This window comes from Staurois parvus, unplaced genomic scaffold (genome assembly GCF_062004578.1).
Source record: "Staurois parvus isolate SC_StPar_1 unplaced genomic scaffold, SC_StPar_1.0 ptg002675l, whole genome shotgun sequence".
Classification (NCBI taxonomy): domain Eukaryota; kingdom Metazoa; phylum Chordata; class Amphibia; order Anura; family Ranidae; genus Staurois; species Staurois parvus.
In genome coordinates, this window is record NW_028320471.1 from 230,001 (window position 1) to 255,740 (window position 25,740).

Sequence of the window (25,740 nt, forward strand, 5' to 3'; positions counted from 1 at the left end):
TACTCCAAAAACATGCTGATAGGTTAATTGGATCCTGTCTAAATTGTCCCTAGTATGTATATGTATGAATGTGAGTTAGGGAACATAGATTGTACGCTCCTCGGGGGCGGGGACTGATGTGAATGTACAATATATATGTAAAGCGCTGCGTAAATTGACGGCGCAATATAAGTACCTGAAATAAATAAATAAAATAAATAAAAGCAATAATTTCTCCTTCTCTCTGGCTGCATTCTTGCAGCCATTGAGAACTACTGTGTGAGCTGTGATTGGTCACAGCTTGTCACATGGTACAAGACTGTTGTGAATGGCCTTGTACCATGTGACCTCTGATCATTCACAGATTTCACACGTAGTAAGCAATGATGTCAGAAGTGATATCTTGCTTATTACTATTCATGTGATCACTGATTGGCCAATCAGTGAGCACATGATCGGGACCTCTGATTGGCCAATCAGTGATCACATGATCGGAACCTCGCACAGAGCTCCCGTACAGCGATCGGATCGTGGTGCCGCGCTCCCAGGAAGGTGCCAGAACTGCGTGTCGTCCCCCCCCCCCCCCGTTCCTGCTGAAAAAAAAACCCTGCTTTCCTTTGCTCCTTCCCGGCAGCTACATAGGGAGATAAGGGGAAGGTCGGAGGAGCTGGGTCAGCACAGACACTCTCAGGAGAGGGGAGGACTATGATGTGTAAAGATGTCGGAGGCTGATCTAGGGAATTGGCTCTACTTGGAGTTGTCACATTTTCCAGCGGACAAAAACCATTTATGGGAAGGAAAATCACTGCCATTGAAATAATTGATATTTCCATTCTTTTTGTTATAGTTGGTGACAGGGTCTCTTTAGGGGTCGTCCTGTGCCCGTATGTTTTTCTTTCCTCTTTCTGTGACACCCTCTCTATGTGTTCCAGGTTCCTGCAATGAAAATGAGGAATTTGCATCCTGCGCCAGCCCATGCCAAGCTACGTGTGCCAACCGCTCTAACCCTCCGAAAATCTGTTGGACGAGCTGCTTTATCGGCTGCGTGTGCCAGAACGGATACATGCGTAACAGCGCCAGAACCTGCGTCCGGCCCGAACAATGCGACTAAACCTTCCCTGGGTTGGAGAGATTTTGCCCAGCAGGAATATTTGTGAACAAATCTCCATTAAAATGTAACAAATAAAACATTTTCACCTGCAATTTTGTGTTTGCACTCTTTGGCTACAATGTAAAAAAAAGACAGAAATCTGCAGGAATAAAATGACAGCATATTATAGATTTAAAATATTTAAAGAAAAAAAGAAAAGGTAAAAAAAAAAAAACGTGTAATGGGAACAGTGGGAGGAATAGTGCCCCATCATTGGTGTCAGTGGGAGGAATAGTGCCCCATCATTGGTGTCAGTGGGAGGAATAATGCCCCATCATTGGTGTCAGTGGAAGGAATAGTGCCCCATCATTGGTGTCAGTGGGAGGAATAGTGCCCCATCATTGGTGTCAGTGGGAGGAATAGTGCCCCATCATTGGTGTCAGTGGGAGGAATAGTGCCCCATCATTGGTGTCAGTGGGAGGAATAGTGCCTGATCATTGGTATCAGTGGGAGGAATAGTGTCCCATCATTGGTGTCAGTGGGAGGAATAGTGCCCCATCATTGGTGTCAGTGGGAGGAATAGTGCCCCATCATTGGTGTCAGTGGGAGGAATAGTGCCCCATCATTGGTGTCAGTGGGAGGAATAGTGCCCCATCATTGGTGTCAGTGGGAGTAATAGTGCCCCATCATTGGTGTCAGTGGGAGGAATAGTGCCCCATCATTGGTGTCAGTGGGAGGAATAATGCCCCATCATTGGTGTCAGTGGAAGGAATAGTGCCCCATCATTGGTGTCAGTGGGAGGAATAGTGCCCCATCATTGGTGTCAGTGGGAGGAATAGTGCCCATCATTGGTGTCAGTGGGAGGAATAGTGTCCCATCATTGGTATCAGTGGGAGGAATAGTGCCCCATCATTGGTGTCAGTGGGAGGAATAGTGCCCCATCATTGGTGTCAGTGGGAGGAATAGTGTCCCATCATTGGTGTCAGTGGGGGGAATAGTGCCCCATCATTGGTGTCAGTGGGAGGAATAGTGCCCCATCATTGGTGTCAGTGGGAGGAATAGTGCCCCATCATTGGTATCAGTGGGAGGAATAGTGCCCCATCATTGGTGTCAGTGGGAGGAATAGTGCCCCATCATTGGTGTCAGTGGGAGGAATAGTGCCCCATCATTGGTGTCAGTGGGAGGAATAGTGCCCCATCATTGGTGTCATTGGGAAGAACAGTGCCCCATCATTGGTGTCAGTAGAAGGAATAGTGCTTCATCATTGGTATCAGTGGGAGGAATAGTGCCCCATCATTGGTGTCAGTGGAAGGAATAGTGCCCCATCATTGGTATCAGTGGGAGGAATAGTGCCCCATCATTGGTGTCATTGGGAAGAACAGTGCCCCATCATTGGTGTCAGTAGAAGGAATAGTGCTTCATCATTGGTATCAGTGGGAGGAATAGTGCCCCATCATTGGTGTCAGTGGAAGGAATAGTGCCTCATCATTGGTATCAGTGGGAGGAATAGTGCCCCATCATTGGTGTCATTGGGAAGAACAGTGCCCCATCATTGGTGTCAGTAGAAGGAATAGTGCTTCATCATTGGTATCAGTGGGAGGAATAGTGCCCCATCATTGGTGTCATTGGGAAGAACAGTGCCCCATCATTGGTGTCAGTAGAAGGAATAGTGCTTCATCATTGGTGTCAGTGGGAGGAATAGTGCCCCATCATTGGTATCAGTGGGAGGAATAGTGCCCCATCATTGGTGTCAGTGGAAGGAATAGTGCCTCATCATTGGTATCAGTGGGAGGAATGGTGCCCCATCATTGGTGTCAGTGGGAGGAATAGTGTCCCATCATTGGTATCAGTGGGAGGAATAGTGCCTCATCATTGGTGTCAGTGGGAGGAATAGTGCCTCATCATTGGTGTCAGTGGGGGTAATGGTGCCCCATCATTGGTGTCAGTAGGAGGAATAGTGCCCCATCATTGGTGTCAGTGGGAGGAATAGTGCCCCATCATTGGTGTCAGTGGGAGGAATAGTGCCTCATCATTGGTGTCAGTGGGGGGAATGGTGCCCCATCATTGGTGTCAGTGGGAGGAATAGTGCCCCATCATTGGTATCAGTGGGAGGAATAGTGCCCCATCATTGGTGTCAGTGGGAGGAATAGTGCCCCATCATTGGTTTCAGTGGGAGGAATAATGCCCCATCATTGGTGTCAGTGGATGGAATAGTGCCCTATCATCGTTGTCAGTGGGAGGAATAGCGCCCCATCATTGGTGTCAGTGGAATAGTGCCCCATCATTGGTGTCAGTGGGAGGAATAGTGCCCCATCATTGGTGTCAGTGGGAGGAATAGTGCCTCATCATTGGTGTCAGTGGGAGGAATAGTGCCTCATCATTGGTGTCAGTGGGGGGAATGGTGCCCCATCATTGGTGTCAGTAGGAGGAATAGTGCCCCATCATTGGTGTCAGTGGGAGGAATAGTGCCCCATCATTGGTGTCAGTGGGAGAAATAGTGCCTCATCATTGGTGTCAGTGGGGGGAATGGTGCCCCATCATTGGTGTCAGTGGGAGGAATAGTGCCCCATCATTGGTATCAGTGGGAGGAATAGCGCCCCATCATTGGTGTCAGTGGATGGAATAGTGCCCTATCATCGTTGTCAGTGGGAGGAATAGCGCCCCATCATTGGTGTCAGTGGAATAGTGCCCCATCATTGGTGTCAGTGGGAGGAATAGTGCCCCATCATTGGTGTCAGTGGGAGGAATAGTGCCCCATCATTGGTGTCAGCGGGAGGAATAGTGCCCCATCATTGGTGTCAGTGGGGGGAACAGTGCCCCATCATTGGTGTCAGTAGGAGGAATAGTGCTCCATCATTGGTGTCAGTGGGACGAATAGTGCCCTATCATTGGTGTCAGTGGGAGGAATAGTGCCCCATCATTGGTGTCAGTGGGAGGAATAGTGCCCCATCATTGGTGTCAGTGGGACGAATAGTGCCCTATCATTGGTGTCAGTGGGAGGCTTAGTGTCCCATCATTGGTGTCAGTGGGAGGAATAGTGCCCTACAGGGGTGGACTGACCATTTGAGGGCCCGGGGTCAGTAGGGGCCCCATTAGATGCCCCTGGTACCTTTTTCGTAGGCTTTTTTGAGTTTGGGCAAGGACATAGGGGCCCCATGATCCCCTATTGCCCGGGGGCCCCATGAGTTGTCAGTCTGCCCCTGGTGCCCCATCATTGGTGTCAGTCTTTTGTCTTTACTCTGAGCAATGGTGGGCCACAGGAGCCCGGGACCCTCTTGCAGGGCCACCAGTAAGGGTACATGCAGCATTCCTGTATTGGTCCTGACCCAGTGGGGCTCAGGCCCAGAAGAGGCTGTCTGTCCTGTGATATGATAGCTTTAAAGAGTAACTCCTCTTTCATGGGAAAAAACAGCAAATAAAAACAAGATAATATAGTATATACAATTGTGACACAAATAAAATATTAATAAAGCATATCCCTCTATAGTAATGGTCTCCAAACTGTGGCCCTGGGTATGGATGTGGCCCTTTGCTTGCTTTTATCCGGCCCATGGGGCATTATTCCCCACACCATCAGCAAGAGTGGGGCATAGTCCACTGACACCAAAAATGAGGCATTATTCCTTCCACTGACACCAATGATGGGGCACTATTCCTCCCACCAATGGGGCACAGTTCCACAGATTCTTGCCCTGGGAGCTGAACCACCCTGCCCAGGTACTGATTAGAAGTATCATTTAACCCCTTGCCCTCCTGAAGATTCCCCCCCCCCCCTTCCTGGCCAGGTCATTTTTTGCGTTACGGCGCTTCGTTACTTTAACTGACAATTGCGCGGTCATGCAACGCTTCACCCAAATGGTGCCGGCAAAGAGTCTTCGTCCGGGACCCAGTGATTGACAGCCATAGCCGCCAGTGGTGGCGTGGGTAGGGAGCACGTGTGCCCCCTACCCGGAAATATAAAATCACATATATATATATATATATATTTGATTTTGTGCCGGCCTGCCACCCTGTGGCAGTAGTTTTGCAATAGGGCGGTCGGGAAGCAGCTAAATGTAGCAAAGGTCAGGACAGGCAGTAGTAGAAGTATCCATTTAACATAGCAAAGGTCAAGACAGGCAGTAATAGAAGTATCCATTTAACATAGCAAAGGTCAGGACAGGCAGTAGTAGAAGTATCCATTTACCATAGCAAAGGTCAGTGCAGGCAGTAGTAGAAGTATCCATTTACCATAGCAAAGGTCAGGACAGGCAGTAGTAGAAGTATCCATTTAACATAGCAAAGGTCAGGACAGGCAGTAGTAGAAGTATCCATTTAACATAGCAAACGTCAGGACAGGCAGTAGATGTATCCATTTAACATAGCAAAGGCCAGTGCAAGCAGTAGTAGAAGTATCCATTTAACATAGCAAAGGTCAGGACAGGCAGTAGTAGAAGTATCCATTTAACGTAGCAAAGGTCAGGGCAGGAAGTAGTAGAAGTATCCATTTACCATAGCAAAGGTTAGGACAGGCAGTAGTAGAAGTATCCACTTAACATAGCAAAGGTCAGTGCAGGCAGTAGAAGTAGTATCCATTTAACATAGCAAAGGTCAGTGCAGGCAGTAGTAGAAGTATCCATTTAACGTAGCAAAGGTCAGGACAGGCAGTAGTAGAAGTATCCATTTAACGTAGCAAAGGACAGTGCAGGCAGTAGTAGAAGTATCCATTTAACATAGCAAAGGTCAGTGCAGGCAGTAGTAGAAGTATCCATTTAACGTAGCAAAGGTCAGGACAGGCAGTAGTAGAAGTATCCATTTAACGTAGCAAAGGTCAGGACAGGAAGTAGTAGAAGTATCTATTTACCATAGCAAAGGTTAGGACAGGCAGTAGTAGAAGTATCCATTTACCATAGCAAAGGTTAGGACAGGCAGTAGTAGAAGTATCCATTTACCATAGCAAAGGTTAGGACAGGCAGTAGTAGAAGTATCCATTTACCATAGCAAAGGTTAGGACAGGCAGTAGTAGAAGTATCCATTTACCATAGCAAAGGTTAGGACAGGCAGTAGTAGAAGTATCCATTTACCATAGCAAAGGTTAGGGCAGGTAGCAGACAGCAGAAGTATTCATTACATGAAGCAAAGGTCAGGGCAGGCAGCAGAAGTATTAAAAAAAGCAAAGATCAGGACAGACATATGACAAAATAAATTTCCATCAAATGTAGCAAAGGTCAGGGCAGGTAAACAGTAGAAATATCTATTAAACATAAAAAAGGTCAAGGCACTCAGAAGGCAGTAGAGATATCTGTTAAACATAGCAAACATCAAGGCAGGCAGCAGACAGTAGAAATATCCATTAAACATAGCAAAGGTCAGAGCAGGCAGTAGTGGTATCTGTTAATGTAGCAAAAATCAGCAACAGAAATGAACAGGCAATGATACAGGTGTACTTACCGTAGTCAGCAGAAATGGACCCATCCAAGAGGGGCATGTGACCAGATGTGTGACCCCGCAGCTGACATAGAAAAGACGAGAGTCGCTCAAAGGCTGCCTAAGATTTAAAATTAGAAGAAAAAAAAACAATCAAAATGCACATGGTGAGAAAAAAACAACAAAAAAAAAGAAAACACAAGAAAAACACACACACACAAAAAAAACTTTTGCTGCTGTCCCTTTTCTATGTTTCTATGTAATATATCGCCTTCTGCCTAACCATTGGCTGAATAAAGACTAAAAAACACATAATACAAAAAAAATCTCTCCAGTGAGGTCACAGCGTGCAGAAAAACCCTTTTTTACAGTAAAACGGGAAGGGTTAAAACCTCTGTCAGGTAATTGTTACTTTTAGTGCCTTCCTGTCACGATCACGTCTCATTTCTTTTTTTCTTTTTTTTTATTATTATTATTTATATCTTTTATTAAATTTTCTTTTAAAAATACATTATAAAACCATCATAAAGTCATATACATCATACACATACTCTTTATCCCCAACCCCCCCCCCCCCCCCACACACACACACACACTCCCCCACACTCCCAATAATAAAAAAAAAAATACCCTCCAATTTCGTCTTATCCTCTCTTTCACCTCCTATTGATCTAGTCATGTACATGTATACGTCTCATTTCTTGACCTGTTGTCACCGGGACCAATCAAGACCAGCAATAATAAAAAAAAAAAAATCAACAGAATTATTTACTCTTCCCAAGTCTACGCAAAGCAAAAAAAAAAAAACAGTTGTGGCCGGAGCTGGGCTTGGTTCAAATCCACTGTTTGCCCTCAGTAAGACTTCCATGAAAGAATATAAAGGCCAATAATTACCGAGGAGTTAACGTGATCCAACCCTGCCCCAGGAATTCAATATCCGGCACATTGTATACCAGCCATTAGTTCAATGTTCTGATGGGACAATCAACAAGGATGTGACTTCCCGCCTAATGTACATAAAGCAAAAGGATAAAAGGAATACGGGACAGCAAAAAGGCACAACGGGGTGACAGGGAGAGGTATAGTATGTCACCTATATGTCTTCATTTATGATTATGTCGTATATACCCACATGGAAGAGAAATATATTTGAAATATATTTTTAAAAATATTCTTCCCAAATATATTGACATATATTTGAAATGCTACAATTTTGGCCGTATTCAATATATTTCAAAATATATTCCAATAAATAAATAAAAAAATATATATATATATATATATACTGCATGTTGAAATGCATTTTTATATATTACGAAATATATGAAAAATATTTTTAAAAATATATATTTTTAAATATATTCTTCAGATTTTTTGTAACATATAAAAAGGTCATTTTAACATATATTTTTACATATATTTGTAAATGCATTCCAAAAATGCAGATTTGTGTTTTATAAAGACATACAGTATATACAGTATATATTAAAATGTATTTTTCAAAACATTTTTCATATATTTGTCAACATACAATATATATATATATATATATATATATATATATATATATACATATATACACACACACACACATATATATATATATATACACACATATATATATATACATATATATATATATATATATATATATACACATATATATACATATATATACATATATATACATATATATACATACATTTCAACATGCAGTATATATATTTATTTTTTTTATTTATTTATTGGAATATATTTTGAAATATATTGAACATGGCCAAAATTGTAGTATTTCAAATATATGTTAATATATTTGGGAAGAATATTTTAAAAATATATTTCAAATATATTTTTCTTCTATGTGGGTATATACACATATATATATATATATACACACACACACATACATATATATATATACACACACACACATACAGGGTTTTTTTCAGCGGGAGCGCGGGAGATAAAAGTTGCGGCACCTCCAGCACTGAATGTATGTAATAGCAAGGGGTTCTGGAGTTTTCTGGAGGGTCTATTGATGCTGGCTGCTGTGGGATCTATTGTCATTGGTGGGAATCTTTTGCATTGGTGTCTATTGTTGCTAGAAGGGTCTTATGTTGCTGGGGGGGAGGGGGGCAGTTGTTGCCATGAGGGATCTCTTGTTGAGAGGAGGTCTCTATTGTTTCCGGCTGCTGGAGGGTCTATTGCTGCTGGGAGATCCGTTGTTGCTGCTGGGGGTCTATTGTTGTGTGAGTGGTCTATTGTTGCTGGCTGCAGGGGATCTACTGTATTTTACGGCTTTTCTTGTTATCAATAACACCTTTGTTACTTAGCACCACAAAATGATACTTGATTCTGTATTCTCTAAAAGGGGCAGTATAGGGGGTTGAACCAAGGGACGGCGCTTGGAGGTGGGTAGGGGGCGGAGACAAGGGGTGACTCAAAAGGTGGGGAGTTCCCGCACCTGTTGTCTGAGAAAAAAGCCCTGTATATGTGTATATACAGTCATGGCCGAAATTGTTGGCACCCTTGATATTTCTCCAGGAAATCATGTATTTCTCACGAAACGTATTGCATTAACACATGTTTTGCTATACACATGTTTATTCCCTTTGTGTGTATTGGGACAAAACAAAAAAAGGGAGGAAAGAAAGCAAATTCGACATAATGTCACACAAACCTCCAAAAATGGGGTGGACAAAAGTATTGGCACCCTTTCACAACTGCGGATAAATAAGAATGTTACAAGCATGTGATGCTCCTGTAAACTCACCTGGGGCAAGTAACAGGTGTGGGCAATATAGAAATCACACCTGAAAGCAGATAAAAAGGAGAGACGTTCACTTAACCTTTGCATTGTGTGTCTGTCTGTGCCACACTAAGCATGGACAACAGAAAGAGGAGACGAGAACTGTCTGAGGACCTGAGAACCAAAATTGTGGCAAAATATCAACAATCTCAAGGTTACAAGTCCATCTCCAGAGAACTAGATTTGCCTTTGTCCACAGTGCGCAACATTATCAAGAAGTTTGCAACCCATGGCACTGTAGCTAATCTCCCTGGTCGTGGACGGATGAGGAAAATTGATGAAAGATTGCAACGCAGAAAAGTCCGGATGGTGGATAAGCAGCCCCAAACATGTTCCAAAGACATTCAAGCTGTCCTGCAGGCTCAGGGAGCATCAGTGTCAGCGCGAACTATCCGTCGACATTTAAATGAAATGAAACGCTATGGCAGGAGACCCAGGAGGACCCCACTGCTGACACAGAGACATAAAAAAGCAAGACTACAGTTTGCCAAAATGTACTTGAGTAAGCCAAAAGCCTTCTGGGAAAACGTCTTGTGGACAGATGAGACCAAGATAGAGCTTTTCGGTAAAGCACATCATTCTACTGTTTACCGAAAACGGAATGAGGCCTACAAAGAACAAAACACAGTACCTACGGTAAAATATGGTGGAGGTTCAATGATGTTTTGGGGTTGTTTTGCTGCCTCTGGCACTGGGTGCCTTGACTGTGTGCAAGGCATCATGAAATCTGAGGATTACCAAAGGATTTTGGGTCGCACTGTAGGGCCCAGTGTCAGAAAGCTGGGTTTGCGTCCAAGATCCTGGGTCTTCCAGCAGGACAATGACCCCAAACATACGTCAAAAAGCACTCAGAAATGGATGGCAAAGAAGCGCTGGAGAGTTCTGAAGTGGCCAGCAATGAGCCCAGATCTAAATCCCATTGAACACCTGTGGAGAGATCTTAAAATTGCTGTTGGGAAAAGGTGTCCTTCCAATAAGAGAGACCTGGAGCTGTTTGCAAAGGAAGAGTGGTCCAAAATTCCGGGTGAGAGGTGTCAGAAGCTTATTGATGGTTATAGGAAGCGACTGATTTCAGTTATGTTTTCCAAAGGGTGTGCAACCAAATATTAAGTTAAGGGTGCCAATACTTTTGTCCAGCCCATTTTTGGGGTTTTGTGTGACATTATGTCATATTTGCTTTTCTGCCTCTGTTTTATATTTGTTCCAATACATACAAAGGGAATAAACATGTGTATAGCAAAACATGTGTTAATGCAATACCTTTTTTGTGTGAAATACTTGATTTTCAGGAAAAATATCAAGGGTGCCAACAATTTCGGCCATGACTGTATATACATACATTATATTTATATATATATATATATATATATATATATACACACAATATAATATATATATATATATACTTTTTTATATTATATATATATATACTTTTATATATATATATATATATATATATGATATATATCACTAGTCGTGTGTTTTTCTTTTTGTAGGGATTCAAGGACACAAAGATGAAAGTCTGTGTGATTCTTCTGCTTTGCGGTTTGGGTAAGTAACACAGAGAAAATGACTAAAAACGGTCATCTAGGGTGTGTTTATGAAAAATTGGTACAGCAATTCACCCAGCGAAAGTGAATGTACGTTTGTTCTGTGTGAATGGGGAAAAAAGAAGCATATGTCATGAAGGTATTTCCTGTGATGTTTAAAAGTTTTTCATGGATTTAACATGGAAAATACTGCAATTGCACACTAGATGGCACTAAGTACCAAAGGAAATTCCTATGATACTTAGCGCCATCTAACTGCCAAATGTTGTATTGTTGAATTGGACAGGAAACAACATTTTTTTAAATTCCTGTACAATAAATGTACATATACTTTCACTAAGCAAATTACTATGCAACATTTCTGTATAAATACACCCCATACAGTCGCACATGATAAAAGTAAATACGCGCCATAGAAATTGTATTTAACCACCTTAGGACCACCTGCCCGCAATGTACTGCGGACGGATGGGCGGCCCATACAGACACAGCGACCTGTATGTCTTTGGCGCCTTCTGGGTACAGGGCCTGTGCACGCACCCCAGCCCGCCAACTCCCGCTGTGATTAGACACAGCGGGATTTTGTCTGCAGGTCCCGGCCAGAGATTTATGGCCTGGACCTGCTGATCGGCTGTGTCCAATCATAGCCCAGAGCCCTTGTGTTAACAGTCAACACAGGGCTTTGTACAGAGGGAATATCTTTGTTTCTTCTCCCTGCAAAGCAGGGAGAAGAAACAAAGAGAATTTAATTTAAAAAAAAAAGCACATAATACACAACATTATTAACACTTCTTAGGCACACACTAAACCCCTTGATTACCCCGAGATGTTAACCCCTTCCCAGCCAGTGTCATTAGTACAGTGACATTGTACCGCATTAGCACTGATCACTGTATTAGTGTAACTGGTGATGTCAGTGTCAGTTAGTCAGTTCCCACCCAGTGTCAGATTGCCCACCGCACTATCACAGTCACACTACCTATCTATCTATCTATCTATCTATCTATCTATCTATCTATTATCTATCTATCTATCTATCTATCTATCTATCTATCTATTATCTATCTATCTATCTATTATCTATCTATCTATCTATCTATCTATCTATCTATCTATCTATCTATCTATCTATCTATCTATCATCTATTATCTATCTATCTATTATCTATCTATCTATCTATTATCTATCTATCTATCTATTATCTATCTATCTATCTATTATCTATCTATCTATCTATCTATCTATCTATCTATCTATCTATCTATTATCTATCTATCTATCTATCTATCTATCTATCTATTATCTATCTATCTATCTATTATCTATCTATCTATCTATCTATCTATCTATCTATCTATCTATCTATCATCTATTATCTATCTATCTATTATCTATCTATCTATCTATCTATCTATCTATCTATCTATCTATCTATCATCTATCTATCATCTATCTATCTATCTATCTATCTATCTATCTATCTATCATCTATCTATCATCTATCTATCTATCTATCTATCTATCTATCCATTCAGTCGTATCCGACCCTTGGCGATTGTATGGACCGTCACTCGTATGTGACTTCTTCCATGAATTCTCTTAGCAATTATTTTACAGGGTAGGTTGCCAGGTCTTTCCCCAACCCCCACCATGCAGGAGATCCCACATGGCCAGGGATGAAACAATTTAGACAGGAGCCAATTAACCTACCAGCATGTCTTTGGAGTGTGGCAGGAAACCGGAGTACCCGGAGGAAACCCACGCGAACACAGGGAGAACATGCAAACTCCATGAAGGAGGCGCCACAGTTGGGAATTGAACCCATGACCCAATTACTGCAAGGTAGAAGTGTTAACCACTAAGCCACTGTGCCGCCCCAGTCCCACTATAAAACATATATATAAAAAAAAAAATTCCAGTATATATACCACAGTTTGTAGATGCTCTAACTTTCATGGAAACCAATCAATATACACTTATTGGGATTTTTTTTTTTACCAAAGACTTATAGCAGAATGCATTTTTGTCTAAATTTATGAAGAAATTTGATTTTTTTATTTTTGTTTTTATTGGATATGTTTATAACAGATTGTAGGAGGAAAAAATAAATAATAATAATAAAAAATATATATATATATATATATATACACACACACACTGTATATATATAATTATTATTAATAATAATAATAATAATAACCTTGCAGGATTCCTGTACTTACATTGCTGGTGGTTACTGATTAGGGCTTGATTCACATCTTCCATGCGCATCAGAAAGAGAATTTCGGAATATTTCCTGAAATAATGCCATTTTTTTTGTTCTGGCTTTTTCTCCTAGTGGTGTGTGCGTCGTTCATTGGAAGTGGTAAGTTTCACAATTTTCTTCTCTCTCTCATTTTTAGTTCATTTTCTTTCTGAATGTTTTAAGCCTCCTTCACACAGGGCATATCAATGAGTGCCCCGTGCAAGGGCCATGTTTGCCCACATGGGGATTCACAGGTGACCCGTGCCTCCCATGCAGGCAGTCCCATTGATGTCTACTGGGACTGATTATCTCAAAGATGTTACAGTCACACATTGCTTGAGATCACCACTATCTATTCATAAAGATCAGACATATCTAGGCACCTTCACCCAGAGGCGGACTGACCATTTGGAAACTCGGGCACTGCCCGAAGGCCTGGGGTCAGTAGGGGGCCCCATGAGATGCCCCTGGTACCTTTTTCATAGGCTTTTTTGAGTTTGGGCAAGGACACAGGGGCCCCATGGTCCCTTAATGCCCGGGGGCCCCATGAGTTGTCAGTCCGCCCCTGCCTTCACCTATTAGGATTGCCCACATTCTCCACCATTTGCTAGCCAAAGCCAGCAGGTATAGAACCAGCCATGGGATGTTGGGAGGGCAAAGATAAAGTGAGTTCTCAAAACTGCACCATTGATGTCTATTGGGATGCAGAGGTAGCCACCATCTAGTCATCAAGATCAGACATATCCAGGTACATGAGCCTATTAGGATTGCCCGCATTCTCCACCATTTGCTAGCCAAAGCCGGCAGGTATAGAACCAGCCAGGGAATGTTGGGAAGGGCAATGATAAAGTGAGTTCTCAAAACTGCACCATTGATGTCTATTGGGATGCAGAGGTAGCCACCATCTAGTCATCAAGATCAGACATATCCAGGCACATGCGCCTATTAGGATTGCCCGCATTCTCCACCATTTGCTAGCCAATGCCAGCAGGTATAGAAACAGCCAGGGGATGTTGGGAAGATGTTGTGGGTTGTTGCTGTTGGTGACTGGTTTGTGCATTACTCCACGACACACTATCATTTTTATTTTGTTTTTCCTTCTAACAGCATCAAGTGGTCCAGCTCCACCAGCCGGTAAAATTATATTTTGGTCATTTTAAATGCCGTGAATACTATTCTGTGACCATACAAGCAAATCCAGCAATATTGTGAACCAAGTAGACATGTGCAGTTCGTTTCATTCCTAATCGAAATTCGGAATACATTTTTTGAGATTTGGATGTATCTGAACTTCCAAATTACAATTGTAACAACTTTTAATGAATAGAATAGAATAAAAAGAATGTAGATGTGTTCTGAAATTAAAATTTCGGAAAGACTAGTATAAAGCAGAATAGAATAGAAAAGAAAAGAATAGAGTAAAAAAGAATAAAACAGAAAAGAAAAAAGAATAAAAACTAAAGAATAGAGTAGAAAATAGAATAATAGAAAAGAAGAGAATAAAATAGAAAAGAATAGAAAATAAAAGCATAGAATAGAAAAGAAGAGAATAGAATAGAAAAAAATAGATTAGACTAAAATAATATAGCTGTCTACTGAAATTCGAATCTTAAATAGAACAGAACCAGCCATTCTTCACAATGAATTTGGATTGATTCAATATTTTAGATTCAAATTCGATTCACATACTTCCAATCTGCTATAAAGGAAAATAAACGAATCAAAACGGATTACTAATGCAACAAACTGAAATTAGTAATTTAACAAATCGACTTAAAACAAAACAAATTTTTTCGTTCTGCATATGTCTAAATTAAAGGCTACGAGTCTGAAATTCTTCAATACTGATAGTAATTAAAAACAGGAGAACAAGAAGCAGCACATTTCAAGGACTCAAGAACACCCCCCCCCCCGGACAGAGGTCAGGGGTCCTGCATCCTCCTAGGGCAAAATGAAAACTCCTCCTACAAGCTTTATATGTGCTCTGCTGGACAATGATAGAAGTCACAAGACTGTTATATACTGCTGATGAGAAAGGGGATTTAGCAGTTTATATTTACTAAGATAATTGCATCTCATGTTCTGTGTACTGTGGGAGACCGGATATAGTGAATGCGGGGTCCGGGGAGAGCGGATATAGTGAATGCGGGGTCCGGGAAGAGCGGATATAGTGAATGCGGGGTCCGGGGAGAGCGGATATAGTGAATGCGGGGTCCGGGGAGAGCGGATATAGTGAATGCGGGGTCCGGGGAGAGCGGATATAGTGAATGCGGGGTCCGGGGAGAGCGGATATAGTGAATGCGGGGTCCGGGGAGAGCGGATATAGTGAATGCGGGGTCCGGGGAGAGCGGATATAGTGAATGCGGGGTCCGGGGAGAGCGGATATAGTGAATGCGGGGTCCGGGGAGAGCAGATATAGTGAATGCAGGGTCCAGGATGTCAAGGTCCTACCTTTCTTCAGAGCTTGTGCATCTCCATGAGCTGGCATCCATCTTGGTTTTCTGCAAAGCATGGTGGGAACCTTTTATGCCTTCAGGCTTCTGCGGCTCCTCCTCAGAAGGGTGTGGTTGAGCACATTTAAACCTGCTGTCTGCAAGTGTGCTCTGCACTTGTGTCCTGTATGTTGCCCTGTTGCAAGCTCTTGTGTTGTTCCCATTGCTCTCCTGGTAACCGACTCGGCTTTGACAAGACTATTCTCTGTGTTAACCCTTTACCTGACCTCCTGTTGCTGAACCCGGCCCGTGACCTGAGTATTCTTTGCCTACCGTCTAGTACTGTCTGCTCCGTTGTTATTGACCCGGCTTGTCTGACTACTCTACTCGTGTTCCCATCTAGCTCCCACCAGCTGTACGCCATTGGCGGCAGTCGTTATCGCAGCTGGGGTCACTCGGGGGCCGCGACCTGGTCTCAGGCTGCGTCAAGTTCATCCCCACCATCAGGGGCCCTGGTGAAGGGTAGCCTGGGGCTTAGACTCCGCACCCTGAGGGACTCCGGTCTGTGGGTAGTGGCTGTCGTCAGTCGCAGCGTGACCGTACCATAGGCCTGCCTGCCCGTTCCAGCGTTCCTGCCCTGACACAGGAAGAGCAGATATAGTGAATATGGGGTCCGGGGAGACCAGATATAGTGAATGCAGGGTCCGGGGAGAGCAGATATAGTGAATGCAGGGTCCAGGGAGAGCAGATATAGTGAATGCAGGGTCCAGGGAGAGCAGATATAGTGAATGCAGGGTCCAGGGAGAGCGGATATAGTGAATGCGGGGTCCAGGGAGAGCAGATATAGTGAATGCGGGGTCAGGGGAGAGCGGATATAGTGAATGCAGGGTCCGGGGAGAGCGGATATAGTGAATGCAGGGTCCAGGGAGAGCAGATATAGTGAATGCGGGGTCAGGGGAGAGCGGATATAGTGAATGCAGGGTCCGGGGAGAGCGGATATAGTGAATGCGGGGTCCAGGGAGAGCAGATATAGTGAATGCGGGGTCAGGGGAGAGCGGATATAGTGAATGCAGGGTCCGGGGAGAGCGGATATAGTGAATGCAGGGTCAGGGGAGAGCGGATATAGTGAATGCAGGGTCCGGGGAGAGCGGATAGAGTGAATGCAGGGTCCGGGGAGAGAGGATAGAGTGAATGCGGGGTCCGGGGAGAGCGGATATAGTGAATGCGGGGTCCGGGGAGAGAGGATATAGTGAATGCAGGGTCCGGGGGAGAGATATAGTGAATGCAGGGTCCAGGGAGAGCGGATATAGAGAATGCAGGGTCCAGGGAGAGCGGATATAGTGAATGCAGGGTCCGGGGAGAGCGGATATAGTGAATGCAGGGTCCGGGGAGAGCGGATATAGTGAATGCGGGGTCTGGGGAGACCGGATATAGTGAATGCTGGGTCCGGGGAGAGCGGATATAGTGAATGCGGGGTCCGGGGAGAGCGGATATAGTGAATGCGGAGTCCGGGGAGAGTGGATATAGTGAATGCAGGGTCCGGGAAGAGCGGATATAGTGAATGCAGGGTTCGGGGAGACCAGATATAATGAATGCAGGGTCTGGGGAGAGCGGATATAGTGAATGCAGGGGTCCGGGGAGACCAGATATAGTGAATGCGGGGTCCGGGGAGACTGGATATAGTGAATGCAGGGTCCGGGGAGAGCGGATATAGTGAATGCGGGGTCCAGGGAGACCGGATATAGTGAATGCAGGGTCCGGGGAGAGCGGATATAGTGAATGCGGGGTCCGGGGAGAGTGGATATAGTGAATGCGGGGTCCGGGGAGAGCGGATATAGTGAATGCAGGGTCTGGGGAGAGCAGATATAGTGAATGCAGGGTCCGGGGAGAGCAGATATAGTGAATGCGGGGTCCGGGGAGACCAGATATAGTGAATGCGGGGTCCGGGGGGAGCGGATATAGTGAATGCAGGGTCCGGGGAGACCGGATATAGTGAATGCGGGGTCCGGGGAGAGCGGATATAGTGAATGCGGGGTCCGGGGAGAGCGGATATAGTGAATGCGGGGTCCGGGGAGAGCGGATATAGTGAATGCAGGGTCCGGGGAGAGCGGATATAGTGAATGCAGGGTCCGGGGAGAGCGGATATAGTGAATGCAGGGTCCGGGGAGAGCGGATATAGTGAATGCAGGTTCCTGGGTTTTCGACACTGGGATGGGGGATGGGGGTTTGGGTTCTTTTTTACTGCTCGGTCTGTAATTTTTTTTTTTGTGTTTTACAGAAGGCTGTCCAGAGAATGAAGGATTTGTAACATGTGGCAGCAAATGTCTGACTACGTGCAAAACCGGGGATGCGCTAGTACCATGTAACCGCAAATGCTTCATCGGCTGCGACTGTACGAAAGGATACCAGCGCAACAGTACCGGCACCTGCGTCCCCCCAGAAGACTGCAACTGAATCATTTGTATGAAGATCTCTCATAAATGGGAGAATATTTCCTCCAATGTGACATGTAGGAATGGAAATAAAGTATAACCAATCCTTTTATTCCCCGCCTTTTCCTGGAATTGGTTGGTTTTATGTTCAGGATCCTGTAGACTTCAAATCACAACTGAAAGGTCCAATCATGGGACAGGGATTGTGTGGAACCAATCAAAGAATAAACATGCAACATTGTTTCAGCTGAGAATGCAAATCTATGAGCTGATTGATCACGGTGTAGGTTTGTACAGGGGACTGTGAACCTTCGCTCTGATAGGACACCCCCATACAAACCTTCGCTCTGATAGGACACCCCCATACAAACCTTCGCTCTGAACAGAGACCCCCATACAAACCTTTGCTCTGATCAGAGACCCCCGTCTATGCCCATGGTCTGATCAGAGACCCCCGTACAAACCTTTGCTCTGATCAGAAACCCCCGTCTATGGCCATGCTCTGATCAGAGACCCCCATCTATGCCCTCGCTCTGATCAGAGACCCCCGTACATGCCCGCGCTCTGATCAGAGACAACCGTACATACCCACTCTCTGATCAGAGACTTCCATACATGCCCGCACTCTGATCAGAGACCCCCGTACATGCCCGCACTCTGATCAGAGACTTCCGTACATGCCTGCGCTCTGATCAGAGACCCCCGTACATGCCCACGCTCTGATCAGAGATCCCCATACATGCCCGCACTCTGATCAGAGACCCCCATACATGCCCTCGCTCTGATCAGAGATCCCCATACATGCCTGCGCTCTGATCAGAGACCCCCGTACATGCCCACGCTCATATCAGAGACCCCCGTACATGCCCTTGCTCTGATCAGAGACCCCCGTACATGCCCATGCTCTGATCAGAGATCCCCATACATGCCCTCGCTCTGATCAGAGACCCCCGTACATGCCCGCACTCTGATCAGAGACCCCCATACATGCCCTCGCTCTGATCAGAGACCCCCATACATACCCACTCTTTGATCAGAGACCCCCGTACTTATCCACTCTCTGATCAGAGAACTCAGTACATGCCCACGCTCTGATCAGAGACCCCCGTACATACCTGCGCTCTGATCGGACACCCCCTGTACAATGCTCTGCTTCTGTCTCTTAAAATCTCCTCCCTACAAGTCCCCCTGTCACACTATCTCCCATAGTAGACTATAGGCTATACTGATGCCCATTACCCAGACATTTTCCACTGTTGTTGGTGCCACTTAAAAACATTCCCTGTGAAAAACCACATTCACCCAGCAACCCTGTGTGCAAAAACACATGCAGCCTGTCATCACTGGAGTGCATGTACACAAGACGTTGCTGCAACACAAGAGGAGAATGGAGGAGAGAGATATATTGTCTCTCTCTCCCTGCAGCACGGTGGCCAAGACCATACAGCGGTGTAACAGGACAGGCTCCACTCAGAACAGGCCTCACCATGGTCGACCAAAGAAGTAGAGTGCACGTGCTCAGCAACATATCCAGAGGCTGTCTTTGGGAAATAGACGTATGAGTGCTGCCAACATTGCTGCAGAGGGTGAAGGGGTGGGGGGGGGGTCAGCCTGTCATTGCTCAGACCATACACCGCACACTGCATCAAATTGGTCTGCACGACTGTCGTCCCAGAAGGAAGCCTCTTCTAAAGATGATGCACAAGAAAGCCCACAAACAGTTTGCTGAAGACAAGCAGACTAAGGACATGGATTACTGGAACCATGTCCTGTGGTCTGATGACACCAAGATCAACTGATTGGGTTCAGATGGTGTCAATCGTGTGTGGCGGCAACCAGGTGAGGAGTACAAAGACAGGTGTGTCTTGCCTACAGTCAAGCATGGTGGTGGGAGTGTCATGGTCTGGGGCTGCATGAGTGCTGCCAGCACTGGGGGGGCTACAGTTCATTGAGGGAACCATGAATGCCAACATGTACTGTGACATACTGAAGCAGAGCATGATCCCCTCCCTCCGGAGACTGGGCCTCAGGGCAGTATTCCAACATAACCACCCCAAACACACCTCCAAGACCACCACTTCCTTGCTAAAGAAGCTGAGGGTAAAGGTGATGGACTGGCCAAGCATATCTCCAGACCTAAACCCTATTGAGCATCTGTGGGACATCCTCAAATGGAAGGTGAAGGAGCGCAAGGTCTCTAACATCCACCAGCTTCATGATGTCATCATGGAGGAGCGGAAGACGGAAGGTGGAGGAGCACAAGGTCTCTAACATCCACCAGCTCTGTGACGTCATCATGGAGGAGTGGAAGAGGACTCCATTGGCAACCTGTGAAGCTCTGGTGAACTCCATGCCCAAGAAGGCAGTGCTGGAAAATAGTGGCGGCCACATAAAATATTGACACTTTGGACCTTGTCACTTAGGGGTGGACTCACTTTTGTTGCCAGCGGTTTAGACATTAATGGCTGTGTACAATAAATTGAAATAACTCAAGCGCTAACTATGGTGAAATGAAAACAAAACTTTAAAAATTAAAATTAGACGTATAAATACTGTAGCTGCTAGTGTACACAACCCATGTCTCAGTGGAGCTAACTATACAATCATATTGTGAAGTGAAAAAATGCTGCGTTACATGAAACAATGGCGCAATCCTTATATAGCAAAAAAAAAGTGAAAAAATAAATAAATATACAAAATAAATAGTTGAAAAAATTATTAATTTTGAAATCAAAAAAAATATATATATATATTATATACTTTATCCCCATGATAAAGTCACGTGAGTAGCGACGAAATGCGTTGGTAAGGAGTGTGCGGATGATGTCACCATTCATCGGGACAGCGGTTGTAGTACTCGGTAAACGGCTCTTGGAACGGCATTACAGCAGGCAATAGCATTCACTAAGTGGGCCCCGTACTTTGCCTGGCATTACATTATGGATGGTGTCTGTTTTGAGCATGTGCAGGACTCTGCTGCTGAGATGATACTGCCATCTAGTGTCTAATCAGTACATCACTGGATCTTCATCATACCTGGTGCAAAATACACCTCCTGAACGTGAATGTATTTCTTATGTTTTATTGATGAATACAAGTTTAAAAGGATAAAGCACTATGTGGAGTTCTTTTCAATGAGGAATACGGCTGATACAAAGACGCTCAGCAGGAGGGAGCTTACTTTGGAGTCATCATTCAGCAGGCTAGTCTTCTGAGTCCATATGGGACCAAAAGTGCAGTTAGACCGTAACATTGTATAATGTGAGATCACACTGCGTGAGGTGAGCAGATATATGGTGGAGGATGTCTCTGCACGGGAATTGATGACAGATGCACATATTTTTCGTTATCCAAAGGAGGGTTCACTGAAGAACATTTTATTGATTTAACTTGAGTTTTTGAATGACTTTTGTTTGATTCATATTTAAAATATTTTTTATTTTTTGTGTAGTCTTTGTTTATATATATTTGTTTATGATAATATATAAATATATTATATAATATATATATATTATTGTAAAGAGCTGCACAAACTGTTGGCACTATATAAATCCTGTATAATTATATATATATATATATATATATATATATATATATATATATATATATATATATATTTATATATATATATATGTTATATATATATTTTATATATATATATATATATTATATATATATATATATATATATATTTTTTTTTTTTTTTTTTATTTCAAAATTTAGCATTTTTTTCAACTGTTTATCTTCTATATATATTTTTTATTTTTTTACTTTTTTTTAATATAAGGATTGTACCATTGTTTCATGTAGCGCAGCATTTTTTCACTTCACAATATTAATTATACAATGTTACAGACTAACTGCACTTTTGGTCCCATATGGACTCAGAAGATCAGCTTGCTGAATGAAGACTCCAAAGTAAGCTCCCTCCTGATAAGCATCTTTGTATCAGCCGTATTCTTCATTAAAAAGAACTCCACATAGTGCTTTATCCTTTTAAACTTTTATTCATTAATTAAACATTAGAAATACCTTCACGTTCCGGAGGTGTATATTGCACCAGGTATGATGAAGATCCAGTGATGTACTGATTAGACACTAGATGGCAGTATCATCTCAGCAGCAGAGTCCTGCACATGCTCAAAACAGACACCATCCGTAATGTAATGCCAGGCAAAGCACGGGGCCACTTAGTGAATGCTATTGCCTGCTGTAATGTCGTTCCAGGAGCCGCTTACCGAGTACTACAACCGCTATCCTGATGAATGGTAACGTTGTGACATCATCCGCATACTCCTCCCCGACGCGTTTTATCACTACGCACGTGCCTTATCAAGGGCATCCCCTTGATATATATATATTTTTTTTTTATTTCAAAATTAATACTTTTTTCAACTATTTATCTTCTCTATATATATTTTTATTTTTTCACTTTGTTTTTTGCTATATAAGGATTGTGCCACAGTTTCATGTAGAGCAGCATTTTTTCACTTCACAATATTAATGGCGGTGTGTTGAGTTATTTTGAGGGGACAGCAAATTTCCATGTTATACAAGCTGTACACTGACTACGTCACATTGTAGCAAAGTGTCATTTCTTCAGTGTTATCACATGAAAAGAGAGAATCAAAGATTGACAAAAATGTGAGGGGGGACTCACTTCTGGGAGATACTGTATATATATATATACACATTGTATACAGTCCGAGGGAGGGGGGGACTCACTTCCGGGAGATACTATATATATATATATAGATTGTATACAGACCGGGGGAGGGGGGACTCACTTCTGGGAGATACTGTATATATATATACATTGTATACAGTCTGAGGGGGGACTCACTTCTGGGAGATACTGTATATATATATATATATACATTGTATACAGACCGGGGGAGGGGGGACTCACTTCTGGGAGATACTGTATATATATATATATATATATATATATATATATACATTGTATACAGTCCGAGGGAGGGGGGGACTCACTTCTGGGAGATACTAATTATATATACAGTGGGGATCGAAATTTGGGCACCCCAGCTAAAAATTTGTATTAATGTGCATAAAGAAGCCAAGGAAAGAAGGAAAAATCTCCAAAAGGCATCAAATTACAGATTAGACATTCTTATAATATGTCAACAAAAGTTAGATTTATTTCCATCATTTACACTTTCAAAATAACAGAAAACAAAAAAATGGCATCTGCAAAAGTTTGGGCCCCCTGCAGAATTTATAGCATGCACTGCCCCCTTTGCAAAGCTGAGACCTGCCAGTGTCATGGATTGTTCTCAATCATCGTCTGGGAAGACCAGGTGATGTCAATCTCAAAGGTTTTAAATGCCCAGACTCATCTGACCTTGCCCCAACAATCAGCACCATGGGTTCTTCTAAGCAGTCGTCTAGAAAACTGAAACTGAAAATAGTTGACGCTCACAAAGCTGGAGAAGGCTATAAGAAGATAGCAAAGCGTTTTCAGATGTCAATATCCTCTGTTCGGAATGTAATTAAGAAATGGCAGTCATCATGAGCAGTGGAAGTTAAAGCAAGATCTGGAAGACCAAGAAAAATATCAGACAGAACAGCTCGCAGGATTGTGAGAAAAACAATTCAAAACCCACGTTTGACTGCACGATCCCTCCAGAAAGATCTGGCAGACACTGGAGTTGTGGTCACTATTCCACTATAAAGAGATACTTGTACAAATATGGTCTTCATGGAAGAGTCATCAGAAGAAAACCTCTTCTACGTCCTCACCACAAAAATCATCGTTTGAACTTTGCAAATGAACATATAGACAAGCCTGATGCATTTTGGAAACAAGTTCTGTGGACCGATGAGGTTAAAATTGAACTTTTTGGCCGGAATGAGCAAACGTACGTTTGGAGAAGAAGGGGCACAGAATTTAATGAAAAGAACCTCTGTCCAACTGTTAAGCATGGAGTTGGATCAGTCATGCTTTGGGGTTGTGTTGCAGCCAGTGGCACAGGGAACATCTTACGAGTAGAAGGAAAAATGGATTCAATAAAATTTCAGCCAATTTTGGATGGTAACTTGATGCCATCTGTGAAAAAGCTGAAGTTAAAGAGAGGATGGCTTCTAATAATGGATAATGATCCTAAACACACCTCGAAATCCACGGGGGATTACATCAAGAGGCGTAAACTGAAGGTTTTGCCATGGCCTTCACAATCTCCTGACCTCAACATCATTGAAAATCAATGGATAGACCTTAAAAGAGCCGTGCGTGACAGACAGCCCAGAAATCTCAAAGAACTGGAAGACTTTTGTAAGGAAGAATGGGCAAAGATACCTCAAACAAGAATTGAAAGACTCTTGGCTGGCTACAAAAAGCGTTTACAAGCTGTGATACTTGCCAAAGGGGGCAGTACAAGATATTAACTCTGCAGGGTGCCCAAACTTTTGCAGACGCCATTTTTTTGTTTTCTGTTATTTTGAAAGTGTAAATGATGGAAATAAAATCTAACTTTTGGTGACATATTATAAGAATGTCTAATCTGTAATTTGATGCCTTTTGGAGATTTTTCCATCTTTCCTTGGCTTCTTTATGCACATTAAAAAAACTTTTTAGCTGGGGTGCCCAAACTTTCGATCCCCACTGTATATATACACATTGTATACAGTCTGAGGGAGGGGGGACTCACTTCTGGGAGATACTAATTATATATATATATATACACATTGTATACAGTCTGAGGGAGGGGGGACTCACTTCTGGGAGATACTAATTATATATATATATATATACATTGTATACAGTCCTGGGGAGGGGAGACTCACTTCTGGGACATACTGTATATGGTATCGCTGCGATCGTCAAGAGCTGAAGAATTTATTTTCAGTTGTTTTTTGGTGGTAGGTTATGGTAATAACATGAAACACAGCTAAAAAAAAAAAATTTTTTTCTTTTTTTTACTTTATTGGGCCAGTTTTCCTTTGATAATAAAAAAAATCAGGAGCTATCCATTACCATTTACCACCAAATGAAAGCCCAATTTGTCCTGAAAAAAATGCGGTATAATCCACCTGGATGTACAAAGTAGTTGTGATGATACGGACGGTTTTACTAACACAGGTCAACGTTGTAAAATTTTACTTAGGCTTTAAGATTTGTTTTACCCTCAGGCGTGAAGGGGTTAATGTACCGTAGTTTGTCGCTATTCCATGGGTGTGCGCAGTTTTAAAGCGCAATATGTTTTGTAATTATTTGCTCGGTGTAACATCATCTTTTATACCTTACCAAACAATTGGTTATTATATAGTGTTTATGTGCCTTAAAACTCATTTTTATTTCCGAAAAACTTTGCATTTTATTTATTTATTGCTATATAAGTGCCTGTAATAAATATTTTTTTTCCCCCCAAAACTGCTGTGCAAGTACAGTGTGACTTTAAAAAAATTCTCAACACCCACTATTTTATTGTCCAGGCCTCTGGTTAAAAATATATATATAACGTATGGGGGTTCTAAGTAGTTTTGTAGCAAAAAATGCAGATTTTTCCATGTATGTGAGAAATGTCAGACTAGGCCTGAGAGATAAGTGGTCCAAAGATAAAGGTTTAGGCTGGAGCTGAGCTTAATCGGACACTCATTCATCTCCCCTCCTTTAATTCTAACTTTCCACGATATTGTTCAATCAAGCCTCACGCAAAATGGCCGCCGTCTGTAGCTGAAGACACCTTCCTACTGTGTAGTGTACACCCCTATCGCAGCATCGCCTTCCTATTGGAGGAGCAGTCAGTGAGTCCGCCCACATTTGTGGCGTAGGTAAT

At 43.0% G+C, this 25,740-nt stretch overlaps 2 protein-coding genes across 2 annotated transcripts in view; both read left to right on the forward strand.

Moving 5' to 3' along the window:
* The window catches only part of LOC149429975 (chymotrypsin inhibitor-like), a 6,170-nt gene extending 4,988 nt beyond the window's left edge, over positions 1-1,182 (forward strand). Inside the window, exon 4 of the mRNA XM_089666301.1 lies at positions 912-1,182. Coding sequence (XP_089522427.1) covers positions 912-1,090 — 179 coding nt within the window. The 3' untranslated portion in view covers positions 1,091-1,182. The remainder of the gene's footprint in view (positions 1-911) is intronic.
* Positions 1,183-10,782: 9,600 nt separating this feature from the next.
* LOC149429976 (chymotrypsin inhibitor-like) lies at positions 10,783-18,056 on the forward strand. Its single transcript, XM_089666300.1, has 4 exons — positions 10,783-10,835; positions 13,174-13,200; positions 14,188-14,214; positions 17,791-18,056. Exons 1-4 carry the CDS (start codon positions 10,799-10,801, stop codon positions 17,964-17,966), a joined length of 267 nt encoding a protein of 88 aa, XP_089522426.1. The 5' UTR covers positions 10,783-10,798; the 3' UTR covers positions 17,967-18,056.
* The last annotated feature ends 7,684 nt before the right edge of the window (positions 18,057-25,740 follow it).